At 37.4% G+C, this 13,590-nt stretch overlaps 2 protein-coding genes across 2 annotated transcripts in view; one reads left to right on the top strand and one right to left on the bottom strand.

Moving 5' to 3' along the window:
* Nucleotides 1-7,007, top strand: part of LOC111801834 (cullin-4-like) — an 11,724-nt gene extending 4,717 nt beyond the window's left edge. The window contains exons 4-17 of the mRNA XM_023686016.1: nt 967-1,147; nt 2,891-3,013; nt 3,115-3,402; nt 4,000-4,125; nt 4,263-4,364; nt 4,508-4,561; nt 4,697-4,803; nt 4,895-4,955; nt 5,041-5,172; nt 5,325-5,462; nt 5,556-5,636; nt 5,721-5,801; nt 6,048-6,128; nt 6,663-7,007. Coding sequence (XP_023541784.1) covers nt 967-1,147; nt 2,891-3,013; nt 3,115-3,402; nt 4,000-4,125; nt 4,263-4,364; nt 4,508-4,561; nt 4,697-4,803; nt 4,895-4,955; nt 5,041-5,172; nt 5,325-5,462; nt 5,556-5,636; nt 5,721-5,801; nt 6,048-6,128; nt 6,663-6,776 — 1,669 coding nt within the window. The 3' untranslated portion in view covers nt 6,777-7,007. The remainder of the gene's footprint in view (nt 1-966; nt 1,148-2,890; nt 3,014-3,114; nt 3,403-3,999; nt 4,126-4,262; nt 4,365-4,507; nt 4,562-4,696; nt 4,804-4,894; nt 4,956-5,040; nt 5,173-5,324; nt 5,463-5,555; nt 5,637-5,720; nt 5,802-6,047; nt 6,129-6,662) is intronic.
* Nucleotides 7,008-8,692: 1,685 nt separating this feature from the next.
* On the bottom strand, nt 8,693-13,519 carry LOC111801954 (pyruvate dehydrogenase E1 component subunit beta-3, chloroplastic). Its single transcript, XM_023686202.1, has 4 exons — nt 13,115-13,519; nt 12,885-12,985; nt 12,732-12,775; nt 8,693-9,999 (listed from the first exon to the last, which is right to left on the bottom strand). The coding sequence occupies exons 1-4, from the start codon at nt 13,221-13,223 to the stop codon at nt 9,027-9,029; spliced, it is 1,227 nt and encodes a 408-aa protein (XP_023541970.1). The 5' UTR covers nt 13,224-13,519; the 3' UTR covers nt 8,693-9,026.
* Between the last annotated feature and the right edge of the window lie 71 nt (nt 13,520-13,590).

Raw genomic sequence — 13,590 nt, 5'->3', positions numbered from 1 at the left:
AAAAAAAAAAAAAAAAAAAAAAAAAAAAAAAAAAAAAAAAAAAAAAAAAAAAAAAAAAAAAAAAAAAAAAAAAAGAATGCCTTACATCACTCTCTCTACACATTGGTGTCCATTATGCAAGAAAGAAAACGAATAAAAAAGTCACTTGTTTATGCAATGCACATACGCTCAGAATTTCTAGACAACGATTCTCAATATATTCGGATGACATCTCACATTTCCTAGGGAGGTAAAAGATTTTTTGGATATGGCCTTAACGTACCACCCTTTCAAGAACGCAAAACCCTATTATGGAAAAATCTCATCATGACTTTCTTTTGGAATTTGTGGAAAGAAAGAAATCAGAGAATTGCAGAAAAGACACAACCCTACACAAAACTTTCGACAATGTTGTTTACCAAGCTATATCTTGGTGTAAATTGTCTAATACTTTTACTTCCTATAGTTATTACCTCCCTCGTTGCAAATTGGGAAGGTCTTTTGTAAACACCATGGATTATACATCCCTCTTGTAAATTTCAATCATCAATGAAATTGCCTCTTATAAAAAAAAAAAATCTGTCTTTGATGGTTGAAAATTTTATATTAGTGATACTGACACATTACCGATCAGTAATCCCTATATGGGTGAATCTTCCCGTTCCTTTACTTCTCATCCGTGGGAATTATTTGCTTCATGTAGTTTTTTCTAAATTGACACAATTATCTACGGCGTGCAATCCAAACGAGACATTACAAGTTTGCAAGTGTAGATTACTTTATATTGGAATCTTTCCTGTTTCCCACCATGCATTAGAATTTCAGAATTTCATAAAACAGCATGAGCCAATTTTACTGAGGTTTGAATATTCATTATGAAGTAAAATAAAAAGTTTTTTACAATTAGTTTATCTACTAGGTTATTCCACATTATATATGTATTATGTAAAATAATTGACTAACATGGATCTTTAATTGGTCTTTTAGGCTAGGTGAAGCAGTTAATCGGACTCTCCTCAACCACCTTTTGAAGATGTTTACTGCGCTAGGAATTTACTCAGAGAGCTTTGAAAAGCCATTCCTTGAATACACTTCGGAGTTCTATGCTGCTGAAGGCATGAAACACATGCAGCAGTCAGACGTTTCAGAATATTTAAAGCATGCAGAGGTTTGCATTCATCTATCTTTGTGATAATCTTGCTTTTTTCTTAGCCATGATTATACATTGATTAAGTACGCAGTAAATCTTTTGGGAAAAATACACTTTTAGTACCTCTGGTATGAGGTTGGTGTTTATTTGGTCTCTGGGGTTTCAAAATCTAAATTTTTGTCCTGAAGGATTGAAAAAATGGTTCTAAATGGTCCTGAGTTAAGTTGAATATTAGTTGACTTACCTAAAAATTAGGTACCATGTTGATGTGACAATTTTTAGTTGAGGTTTCAATTTTCATACTAATTTTGGCTTAGGTAATTTTTTTTTTTTAACTTCCTTTTCCTTTTCCCTCTTCCCTACTCGTTCCTTTTCTCTTCCCTTCTCCTTTCTTCTCCTCCTCCAGCCGACGTCTACGGTAAAATGAAAACACGAACAACCCCCTCTCAAACTTTGGAATCTAAAAAGAAGGAAACTCCCCTATCCATAAACACACACTACCCCCTTTATAAATCCTCTTGTCTCCATTCTCATTCCCAATCACATCAAATTCCTCGTGAACAAACGAGCAATTGAAGAGTCGAGTAGATGAAGCATGATGAATTTAATCAAATTGAAGATGAATTTGATGCTCAGTTTGTTCTATGCCTTCATCGTCGATCCACTCCATTTTGATCTCCCAATTTCATCAGTTCTTTTCTATGATTGAACAACAAATGAATCGGGTGGGTGATTTAAAAGCTGGGTTGCAATCTCAAGTCATTGCTCTGCCATCAGAAGCTTCAGTATGAGGTTGTAGAAACGTTTTGATAGGTTGGGTGTTATCAGTTGCATGGAGGAGCAGATTTCCCGAATTGTAATGTTTCCTTTTCAAAACTTTTTACTATTTTAGTGTCGTTCAATATAATTTAAAAAAATTACAAATAAGCAATCTATGTCAATAATTAACAACCTAGTCAATGTTTTGGTGTTAACCAACGGGTAATAGGTTCAGGACTCCTTAGAACTATATTTCAAACTTCAAAGACCAAATAAACACTAGGACCAAAGTTGTACCTTGCCCAAATCTTTTTTTAAATAAAAAAAGTAGGGAGCAATGATTGGAAATCAAACCTAAGTTCAAGGTAGAAATTAGGAAAATGCTCTCGTGATTGTAAAAATAAGAAAAAAGGGGCTGGTCTGCAACTTATGTTCCAAGGATAGTCATTCTATCATATTCTTCTTCATTGTGTTTTTGCCGCTAAAGGGTGGTTTCGGTTGATGGAGGAGTTTGGCCTCGTGGAGTCTCTTCTGAGGTTCTGGAAATCAGAACTGGTCTGGAATAAAGGGGCTGAAGTTTTCTAGGTTGGACATTAAAATGGACCTTCTCTTAATTTTCTTTTCTTCCTCTTTTTTGTATATCCCAGCTGAATCCAGTTGGAATTAAGGGGATGCGCGTTCTTATTCCCAGTTGGACACTCTGCACTCATTAAACATTGGATATCTCTTGGTTGTATAAATAGTAAGAGAACATGGCTTGGTAAATGTTGGAGGCTACTTACCTGCAATTTGCAGTATCCCAAGTCGATCAGAATTATAGGTTAAGTAGTAGTTCTTAGTTTTGAATCTCATAGTTAATGAACATGAAGGGGTTGGTTGATTCCTTGGCATAAAAAAGATTGCACATTGTGTCCATTGAAGAACCGAATGTTAATCTTCCTTCTTGTGTTTCTCACTAATCATCCATTTATGTTAATTCCAGTTCTGTATCTGTTGTTCCAGGGGAGGTTGCAGGCAGAGCAAGATAGATGTTTGCACTACCTTGATTCAAGTACAAGAAAGCCACTGATAGCAACTACAGAAAGACAACTCCTTGAACGTCATATATCTGCAATTCTTGATAAGGTTCCATCAATAACTCAATTTTCTTTATTCTTCCATAAATTCTTCGCTCCTACATTGTCTTCTTGCAGAATATATTTGTTTAGAATCTTTTTTGGCTTTAGGGTTTTACATTGCTGATGGATGGGAATCGTATGGGAGACCTTCTGAGAATGTACAACCTTATTTCAAGGGTCAATGCCCTTGAATCACTAAGACAAGCCCTTAGCTCATATATACGAAGAACTGGGCAAAATATTGTCATGGATGATGAGAAGGACAAGGATATGGTCCCATCGCTTTTAGAATTTAAGGCTTCTCTTGATACAATATGGGAAGAAAGTTTTTCCAAGAATGAAGCTTTTTGCAATACGATAAAGGATTCGTTTGAGCATCTGATTAATCTTCGTCAGGTACTACTCTCTCCATGTTTGTGTTCTTGTTTTCTTTTCAGCATGTTCCCATTCCCATTAATTGTTGAAGATAATTAAAATAAGTGGTGCATCATGCACATTCTTAAACTGCAACATAATTGAACTAATAACCTTGTAATTGGTATTATTCTATCTGGTGTACTTTGTCACCCTTGTTTAAAAGCGTATATCTGATGATGTTGAGAGTCGAGGCAGCTCACCCCATTTATTAAAGAAAACATTGAGAACTAATGTTCACCTTATTGCGCGACAAGGTGAATAAGCAACAATATCTGCTGAGTCAAGTGCTATAGCATGATTTGCAGGAAGAGTTCAACTTTTTTTTCTTCAGATGTAATGTGATAAACTGGACTTTGATCTTGTTCATAATCATAAGTTGTAAAAACTATGGACCAAACTTTTATCGATATGTGAATTAATTCTGCTAATCTATATTACTTTCAAGACCTATTTTTGATTTACTCATCAGCTTTGCATGTCTTAACATACTTTTAACATTTTCTTTTGTATCATCATTTCAGCTGCAGGTTTATGTTCAATTATATGGTCTAACAGCCGAATATTTTCCTTCTGTAGAATCGTCCTGCCGAACTGATTGCAAAGTTTCTTGATGAAAAACTCCGTGCTGGAAATAAGGGTACTTCTGAAGAAGAATTGGAGGGTACCCTGGACAAAGTGTTGGTTCTGTTCAGGTTTATTCAGGTAGTTATCATATTTGTCTAATTGATCTCAAATTATTTTTCGGCCACTTGCTATTTTATTTTGCCATAGCTTATGCACACTTGTAATTGCCATAAAGAAAACAATTTTTACAGCCTGCCTGATTTTGTTCAATGTAGGGCAAAGATGTGTTTGAAGCCTTTTACAAGAAGGATCTAGCGAAGAGGCTTCTTCTAGGAAAGAGTGCTTCCATTGATGCAGAGAAGTCTATGATCTCCAAAGTCGGGGACTAGTTTTCCTTGTTTCAAATTTCAATAGTGATTGTTGAGTTTTATTTACTAATCATGCCAACAGTTTGTTTGTCCAATTCTTTAGCTCGTAGTTGTTTTAATAATGCTAACTAGTTCTTTTTTCTTCATTGCAGCTTAAGACCGAGTGTGGTAGTCAGTTTACGAACAAACTTGAAGGAATGTTTAAGGTGCATACTTCTGAAATTTATTTTAAAGATTTATCCAACAATTGTGATTTTGTTTTTGACACAATGCCGAATAGTTGTGAATTGTGGTTAGTTTTCACGATCTCCTGAAATTCATTTTCTGGTGTATTGTATTAGGACATAGAATTGTCTAAAGAGATCAATGAATCTTTCAAGCAATCATCCCAAGCGAGGACAAAGCTTCCCATGGGGATTGAAATGAGTGTTCATGTCTTAACGACTGGGTAAGTTGTAATTAATGTGGTTATTTACTGATTAACTCTATTTCATTGTTCCGCTTTTAACAACAATTTTAATAACCTATTGAATCTATAGGTATTGGCCAACTTATCCTCCCATGGACGTTAGGCTTCCCCACGAATTGAATGTCTACCAGGTTGATATCAATAGACAGTAGTATGGATCTTTAAGAGTACATGTAATTTGGAGTAATCCTTTGATTTCCTTGCTTTGTGTTGTAGGACATTTTCAAAGAGTTCTATTTGAGCAAGTACAGTGGGAGACGCTTAATGTGGCATAATTCCTTAGGCCACTGTGTGTTGAAAGCTGAGTTCCCAAAAGGTAAAAAAGAGTTGGCCGTTTCCCTTTTTCAGGTGAGTTTACTTTTGGGCATTATGGTTGTTTTTAGGGATTCTGTGGGACCTCTTTTTATTACTCTTCCTTGTCTCTCTTGGATGAAATGGGGCGGGAAATCATTGTATTTTCTTACCATGTCGAAAGATTTAAACTGTGCATTGTCGTCCAGACCGTGGTTTTAATGCTTTTCAACGACGCTGAGAAGCTCAGTTTTCAAGACATTAGAGAATCTACTGGAATTGAGGATAAAGAACTCAGGAGAACTTTACAGTCACTTGCCTGTGGAAAAGTTAGAGTACTGCAAAAGGTGGACGACATCTTCATTTGATGTCTTTTCTGGGAGAAAATATAAAATGAATTATGAATTTAAACTCCTTTTCTCTCTCTATCTTATATTTAGATACCCAAAGGTAGAGACGTGGAGGACCATGATTCGTTCGTGTTCAATGAAGTGTTTACTGCTCCCCTCTACCGTCTTAAGGTACGTCGATTTTCATTTTGCCCACTCGGAATGATCGTGTTATTCCAACGTCTGAAACTACATGTATTATCATGTGCGATGCAGGTCAATGCAATTCAGATGAAGGAAACAGTAGAAGAGAATACCAGCACAACTGAAAGAGTCTTTCAGGATCGTCAATATCAGGTTAGCCATTTTTCTCTATAGTTCTTCTCCCCTTCTCTTTAATGGAGGACTTTCAGTTCATGTAATTTGAACTTGAATGTAAACTTAGAATCAAAGTCATCTAGAGACTAGAGGTGATTTGTTCAATGGTGGAATGTAAATGAAGAATAAGACTTGAAAGGCTTGTTACTATTCTCTGATCAAACAGCAGATTAATAGTAGATTACCGATTCGTATACCCCTAAATTAGTTGTGTGGCATCTGCAGGTTGATGCCGCGATTGTTCGAATAATGAAAACCCGAAAAGTGTTGAGTCACACCCTTCTGATAACCGAACTATTCCAACAGGTAAAAGACATTATTTGTTTTTTGTTTCAACTATATGTAGGGGCTAGCGAAATATAATGTCTTAATCGTTGAGTTATGCTTGATAGGTAAAAACGCCTCATGCATTCTTAGTCCATATTATTTGTTATTTTTCCCGACAAGAAACACTTTTCATTAAATGGCACTTCTGGTAACTCCTTGATGTTTCTTCCACCTATAAATGAAAGCGAAAATGGCTTCGTTTTTTGTTTCAACAATATGTAGGGGCTAGAGATTCGAACCTTTGTCTTTTTAGCTGAGATATAATGTCTTAATCAGTTGAGTTATGCTTGATAGGTAAAAACACTCGTGCATTCTTAGTCCATATTATTTTTTATTTTTCCTGACAAGTAACACGTTTCATTAAATGGCACTTCATGCAACTCCTTGATGTTTCTTCCACCTATAAACGAAAGCGAAAATGGCTATCTGATTCTGGTTTGTTTGGAGGAACTGAGAAGTGTGTAATATCTTGACTCTTGATATTGAACTGGATTTATGTGGTATGTTGAACAGTTAAAGTTTCCAATAAAGCCAGCTGATTTAAAGAAGCGGATCGAAAGTCTAATCGATAGAGAGTACCTAGAACGTGACAAGAGCAACCCACAGATATACAATTACCTTGCCTAAAATAGTGTTTTCCCCTTGCGAACAACACCGAAAAATTTCGGGCGTTGGAAGGAGGGTGGGATGTTCTTCATCAATCCCTTTGTCAAATTAATGTACAGAAAGAATTTTAGTTTCAATATTTTTGGTTATGTATGTTGGACGTTGATGATTGTAAAGGCATAATTTTGTCTCTTTAAAACTCTTCTGGCGTTTCTGGTGAAAGTTGTGTATCTCATGAAATCATCTTATCAAGTTTACACCCAAAAGTTATATTAAAACAAAGAGATCCCAAAACAAAGAGATCCCAATTGTAGTTTTATGATAATTGGGTCAGGGCGATCTTTGAAGTCATTTTGTTTTAACATATATCATCGAGATGACGGATCTAAAGTTGAATTGAACACTGAGAAGCATATTCAAGCTAGTATCAAGAATAGTAACTTCGACCTTGACCGATCAGGTAAGTGACTTCTTGCAGAGTTTTTATCAGGTAAGTGACTTCTTGCAGAGTTTTATCTGTAATTGTTATGTTTGTTTATTATGTTATGGTGTGCTCTTCTGATGAGATATGTCATGTATGGAACATCATGTTGACAAGTTATGTCATTGTTGAATGTGACATATTATGAAAGTATGGTATCATATTGTACTCTACCTTATGTAATGACATGAAATGGTTATGTTATGTATGAAATGAACGAAAATATGTATTGTATCATGGATACATGTCATGATTTTAAACTATGGGGCCTCATGCATATTGTATGATCACCTACATTGAGATATTTCACCGTCATGATTAGTCAAACATGTATCTCACAACATTTATGTCCGTCATGATGTTATGATATGGTATTATATACACCACAATACTATGCACACTCCCTTCCCTCCATGATATACCGACAGTGTGGGTTTACATTAGTTGAAAGCCAAGTCCAAGAGTACGTATACGAGCTCGTCTGAGGGTTGATGTGCGCGTAGGCTGTGTGTAGATAAGTACTTACACATCTAATTCTATCCATAGTGGAAGTTGAGACCAAGGCCATGAAATAATGTTTTATGATAGGTCCCAAACACGATTGCATTTGATCGTATTTCTTGATCCCTAGGGTCACTTACTGAGAATATTTCTTAAAATACTCGAGGTACATGCTTATTTTTCAAACAAAGGTAAAGTACCCCTTGGACGACATCACAGTGGAGGTCATTGGATCAAAGGTAGGATAGTTGCATTTATATTTAAATTGTAGCCCTAAGGTTAGATTAGGGTGTTTTGGTTACTTTGAATTTTTGTTATTTTGAGGTAATGTGTACAAATGTCACAGTTGAAGCCATGTGATTGAAGCTAAGATAGTTACATTTATGTTTAAATTGCAACCTTAAGGTTCATTTATATTTAAATCACAAGGTTCATTTATATTTAAATCATATTCCTAAGTTGTTTTTGTTATTTTGTTTATGCTATTTTCTTGATGGTTACTTTATTTGAAATTGATTTAACATCACATACAAAATATTTTAAATGAACTTCTTAGTGCACGTTAGACATGACATACATGCAATGACGACTTTGAGTGCATATTAGATATGACATACATGTAATGGCAACCTTGAGTGCATATCAGACATGACATACATGCAATGGCGACCTTGAGTGCATATTAGACATGACATACATGCAATGGTGCATATTAAACATGACATACATGCAATGACGACTTTGTAAATCCCTATGGGAATCCTTGCTCATGACATACATGCAATGGTGCATATTAGACATGACATACATGCAATGACGACTTTGTAAATCCCTATGGGAATCCTTGCTCTCATCCCCCCCACAAAAATAAGAGAAATTTTAAGATTTCTACATCCCCGACCCATAGACATATGTATAGAACCAATATTTAAAAGTAGAACAAACACATAATTTGTGGGTTTGAAAGGAGACAGCCACGGTCAATAAACCTTCAATTACGTGATACTAAAAATGGATCATAGATCCTATTAAACTGATCAACAATTCCATATTACTCGGGCCTATCTGCGAAAGAACATTACAAAAACAAGTACTAAAGAAAAATGGAACCATGGGAGAAAGAAAGAGTTCAAACAAAACAAACAATCAAACAGTTTCATAAGTTTTCAATAATGAAAAATTGCTCAGAGATCTGAAGTGAAAACCTTCATCAACGCTAACTCTTCTATCACTGAAGACGAACCACAACTTGGATGCTAACTTCCATAGCTCTGCTTGCATCAGTTAAATTATTGGCAAAGCTGTTCAACGGCAGTGACAATCTGCGCAGGCTGTACCACAGTCCAATCTTCCAAAGTCCCTGCATAAGGAGTAGGCACATCCTGAGAAGACAAGCATACAATTGGCGCATCCAAGTAATCGTGGAAGTTCTCGGTGATCGCTGCTGTCAAACTAGCGCCAATTCCTCCGGTTCTCATGCACTCCTCAACGATCAGTACTCGATGAGTTTTCTTCACGGAGTTCCCAATCGTGTGAAGATCGAAGGGCTTCAACGACCTGATGTCGATTACTTCGGGATCGTAACCTTTGTTTACAAGAGTTTTAGCAGCCTGCATCACATGATACCTCATCCGGGAATATGTCAATATTGTGACGTGCTCGCCAGGTCGAACCATCTCGGCTTCCTCGAGAGAACAGATGTATTCTTCATCTGGGATTCTCTCTTTTAAGTTGTAAAGCAAAACATGTTCAAAGAGGATCACTGGGTTGTCACTCCTGATTGCAGCTTTCATCAAGCCCTTTGCATTGTAGGGTGTGGAACAAGCAACCATCTGGATTCCAGGGATTGACTGAAAATATGATTCGAGACGTTGCGAGTGCTCAGCACCAAGTTGACGCCCAACTCCACCGGGGCCACGAATAACTATTGGTATCTTGAATTGGCCGCCAGATGTGTAGTGAAGCATTCCACAATTGTTAGAGATTTGGTTGAATGCAAGAAGAAGAAATCCCATGTTCATTCCCTCAACAATTGGCCTCAGCCCAGTCATGGCAGCTCCAATACCCATACCTGTGAAGGAGTTCTCGGCAATAGGCGTATCGAGAACTCTAAGATCCCCATATTTGGTAGCTAGACCTTTGGTTACCTTGTAAGAACCACCATAGTGACCGACGTCTTCACCCATGACACAAACACATGGGTCCCTATCCATTTCTTCCTCCAAACCTTCTCTTAGTGCTTCAAAAAGCAAGAGTTCATGCCTGAGAAGAAGAATGAAGAGATTAAATGCAACAGAAATTTTGACAGCATGTATTTAGAATTGTGGCACAACTGATACATGAGAAGGGCCGCAGGGTCGTATAGTTTGTCGATCAACATGTATGGTAATTCAATGACATGACTCAAATTAACGACACAAAATTGTAACAAAATAAGTACTATTTAAACTAGATGTGGTAATGCAATCATCTCTCCCCATTCCTCGTCTCCGCACGAGCTTTCCCTGGGAGTATGGCATGGGTTACTTTAGTGCCGTAGCGCTTGGTACTCAAACATTGGCCTCGAAGTATTTCTCTACCCCTTCTTAGCCTGAAAAAATAGGGAAACCTTGCATCCTTGAACCGATAACCATCCTTTGGCTAACCTAGCCTCCTCCATCCCTCGGGACCAACGAGGGGTAGTACATGAATATTCACCTATTGTCCATTGACTACGCTTTTCGGCCTAATCTTAGGTCCTATCTCACCCTCTGTGGACGCGGAGGAACCCTTAGGTTTTCGGGGCATTGGATTCTCACCAATACAAAGCAAATTACCCATAAATAAAAACTACATTGCAAGAAGGCAATGGTTAAAGAGGTGTGGAGCCACTTTTAATAGCAAACTTGGGAGAAAGTTGAAAGGCATGGAGATGGAACGATCTCAGTCTCGATCTTGCACCAATTGTCATCTTACAAAGGGAATATCCATGGAGATGGGTTCCTAATTCAAATGGTTCCTTCTCCATTAAATCTCTGCTTTATGATATGGTCAACTCAATTAACCTTTTGGAGACATGTTTGGCTAGATGTATTTGGAAAGATAATTACCCAAAGAAGATCCAAGTTTTTTCTTTAGGAAATTTCTCACAGAGCCATCTTAACTAAAAATATCCTTCAAAGGCGAATACTACCTTACTTGGCCATTTCCTCAGGCTGGTGATTCTTATGCAAGGCTGATGGCGAAGCACAAAAGCAGAAATTCATTCATTGCCCGCTTGCTTGGAATTTCTGTAGCAAAATTCTCGAAGTTTTTGGCTGGTATTTGACAATTCCTAGTTATACTAAAGGATCTTATCAACTTTTCAGACAGATCACCCCTTTAACAATGCTAAAGCACTGCTTTGGAAGCACATCACCTTGGCCTTCTTTTGGGTTTTATGGAAGGAATGAATCCAATGGGCTTGTTTGGATAAAGAGTACACCTTTAAAGGGTTTTTCAATCTCATTATTTATTATGTTATTTCTTAGTGTAAACTGTCCAATCTCTTTGTTTCTTATGAGTATGCTTTCCTGTTAATCAACTCGGAAAGCAAGTACGACGTGAGCTACTTCGGTGCACAATGTGTTCAGTCTCTCAGACTGTCCTGAGATCATAATTTCACTACTAAAGACTTGGTTATCTTTTATGAATATGTATACTGAATCCAAATGCAGAGGGACTATAAAATCACATTGCAGACGCACAGATATTAAATAAATATATACAGAACATCTGACGATGATTCTATTGAGAGACCAAATTTCAGAAGCAAGAATAGGAAGGACGCAAGGCAATAGCATCAAGATACTTGAAAGAAAAGGGAGGCTGGGAAGCCTTCGCAAACATCAAGGTAATACACAGGCAACACTCTCCAACATTATTACAACTGACCTACCAACCGAAAACCCTCCCCAAGTCCCTAAATGAGAAGGTGTGAGAGAGAAAACCATCCAGAAAAGAAGCACCTCTTCCTAGGCAGAACCAAAAGCCAAGGCATTACCAAGAAGGCTTGAACCAAATTTGTCTAAAAGAAAAGCATTGATGAAGGAGATCCAAATCCTGATACCCTGTGTCTCTCCTATAAAACACACACCTCATCATCTAAAGCATAAAGACTGTTTCAGGTAGCGTGTCCATGTCGAACATGTGTAGGACAAGGATACATCCAGACATGCTCAAATACGTATCCAACGAGCTAAAGTCATGTCTAATATTATTCTTATGTTCTAATTTTGGACACGACTTCCTAAGCTCTTGGGATCCCATCCTCTTCCACCAGCCATAGCCCACCAAATCCTTCCATATCTTCAAGCTCTTCAAACATTGCTAGTAGTCTAAACTTCGTATATTTGTCGAGGCTCATAGTCACCTCTACTGTACTTGCCAACAGACCGAAGGACATTCTTCATGGTAAAATTGCTCCCAATGAATCAGCTTTTACGGCTAATTGCCAAATCATTGACTTTATCATTTTATTTCCAGTGAAACAATGGATGACTTCAAGCTCGTTTAGCAAAGGAAGTAATTGCTAAGACCATCTTCGGAAAAGTCCAACATGGTTGACTTGAATTTCTCGTGAGAGGTCCATGCTAAAAGACAAGGTTATAGCTCTAAAATAGTGGCGAAGTACCACAGGCCTATTAGCCCCAACACAACCTTTCACAAAAATAGTGGCGAATTGCTCAATAAAGTAAAGCTCAGAAGATATTTAGGCATTAAGCGTTTGTAACAGAGTTTCCAAATCCGAAACATGTCATGCAGTTTCAGAGAAAAAGAGATCCCAATTCCCAATACTCAAGTCAAAATGTTAACATAATCATCAAATAATTTCCGCATCCCACAAATCCCTTATCAAATATAATAACAACAATTCAGCAATTCTATTGCTTTGAATAATCAAGTCAAGTACAGTAAGTTCAGGTGTTAATTACAGAAATGAAATAGCATTTCGGATTCAGGGATGAGAAGCATACCCTGGTTTCGATGCAGTGGAAGCAGAGGAACTATCAGCCTTGGTCTAACAAAAAAAAAACAAAAAAGCAGTTAGTACAACGAAGTGGGGTTTGATTAAGCAGTAAAAACAGAAAGAAAATGAAAGAGAGGAGGAGGGGAAGCAAGCAACTAACCGCAACTGCACTAGTGATGAACTGGTCAGAGCGAGATCTAGGCCTGAGAACATGGTTAGTTCTTCCCTCAGATCGAACAACGAACAACCCAGCTTTCCTGTCTAAATCAAATGAANAAAAAAAAAAAAAAAAAAAAAAAAAAAAAAAAAAAAAAAAAAAAAAAAAAAACAAGAATAAGAGACTCGAGAAGCATGGAAGGGAAAAGAAAAAAGAAAGAAGAAAGAAATTACCAGAAACGGAGAGGGATCTGGGAGGGTGAAGGAGGGATTTGTTGGAATCTAAGGCATTGGGAGGGGAGAAAGGCGTACGAACTACAAGCCCCTGGAAAACAGTCGCCATATCCGATGAGTAGAGAGCAGAGGGGAGGGGGAGGGGGAGGGGGAGGAAGAGAGATTGTGAAGCGGGTGGCAGGGAGAAGAAGAGGAATTTATATGAAACGAAAAGGGAAATGGTGGAGGGCGGCGGAGGAATCAAGGGGGAAAGGAGAAGAAATCGAGCTCCGTTACAGTAATTGCTGCTTCTTCGTCTTCTTCAGGCACTGTGTTCCTCGCAGAGATTGGCGATTTAACTGCAGGAATATCATCGCCCACATCCACATGCTCCACTTCGATTTCATCGCCACCTCCAAAAAAAAAAAAAAAAAANTTTTTTTTTTTTTTTTTTTTTTTTTTTTTTTTAATTCTTTTGCTTTAAATTCTCCTTTAAT

This window comes from Cucurbita pepo, chromosome LG09 (genome assembly GCF_002806865.2).
Source record: "Cucurbita pepo subsp. pepo cultivar mu-cu-16 chromosome LG09, ASM280686v2, whole genome shotgun sequence".
Taxonomy (NCBI): Eukaryota; Viridiplantae; Streptophyta; class Magnoliopsida; order Cucurbitales; family Cucurbitaceae; genus Cucurbita; species Cucurbita pepo.
This window is presented reverse-complemented; position numbering and strand designations above follow the sequence as displayed.

Bases quoted from the DNA above. Each gene is read 5' to 3' on its own strand.
- LOC111801954 (XM_023686202.1), bottom strand. From the start codon at position 13,223: ATGGCGACTGTTTTCCAGGGGCTTGTAGTTCGTACGCCTTTCTCCCCT. The intron at 12,986-13,114 runs GTAATTTCTTTC...CATTTGATTTAG, and splicing joins CAGATCCCTCTCCGTTTCTG to ACAGGAAAGCTGGGTTGTTC. The intron at 10,000-12,731 runs GTATGCTTCTCA...TCTTCTTCTCAG, and splicing joins TCCACTGCATCGAAACCAGG to GCATGAACTCTTGCTTTTTG.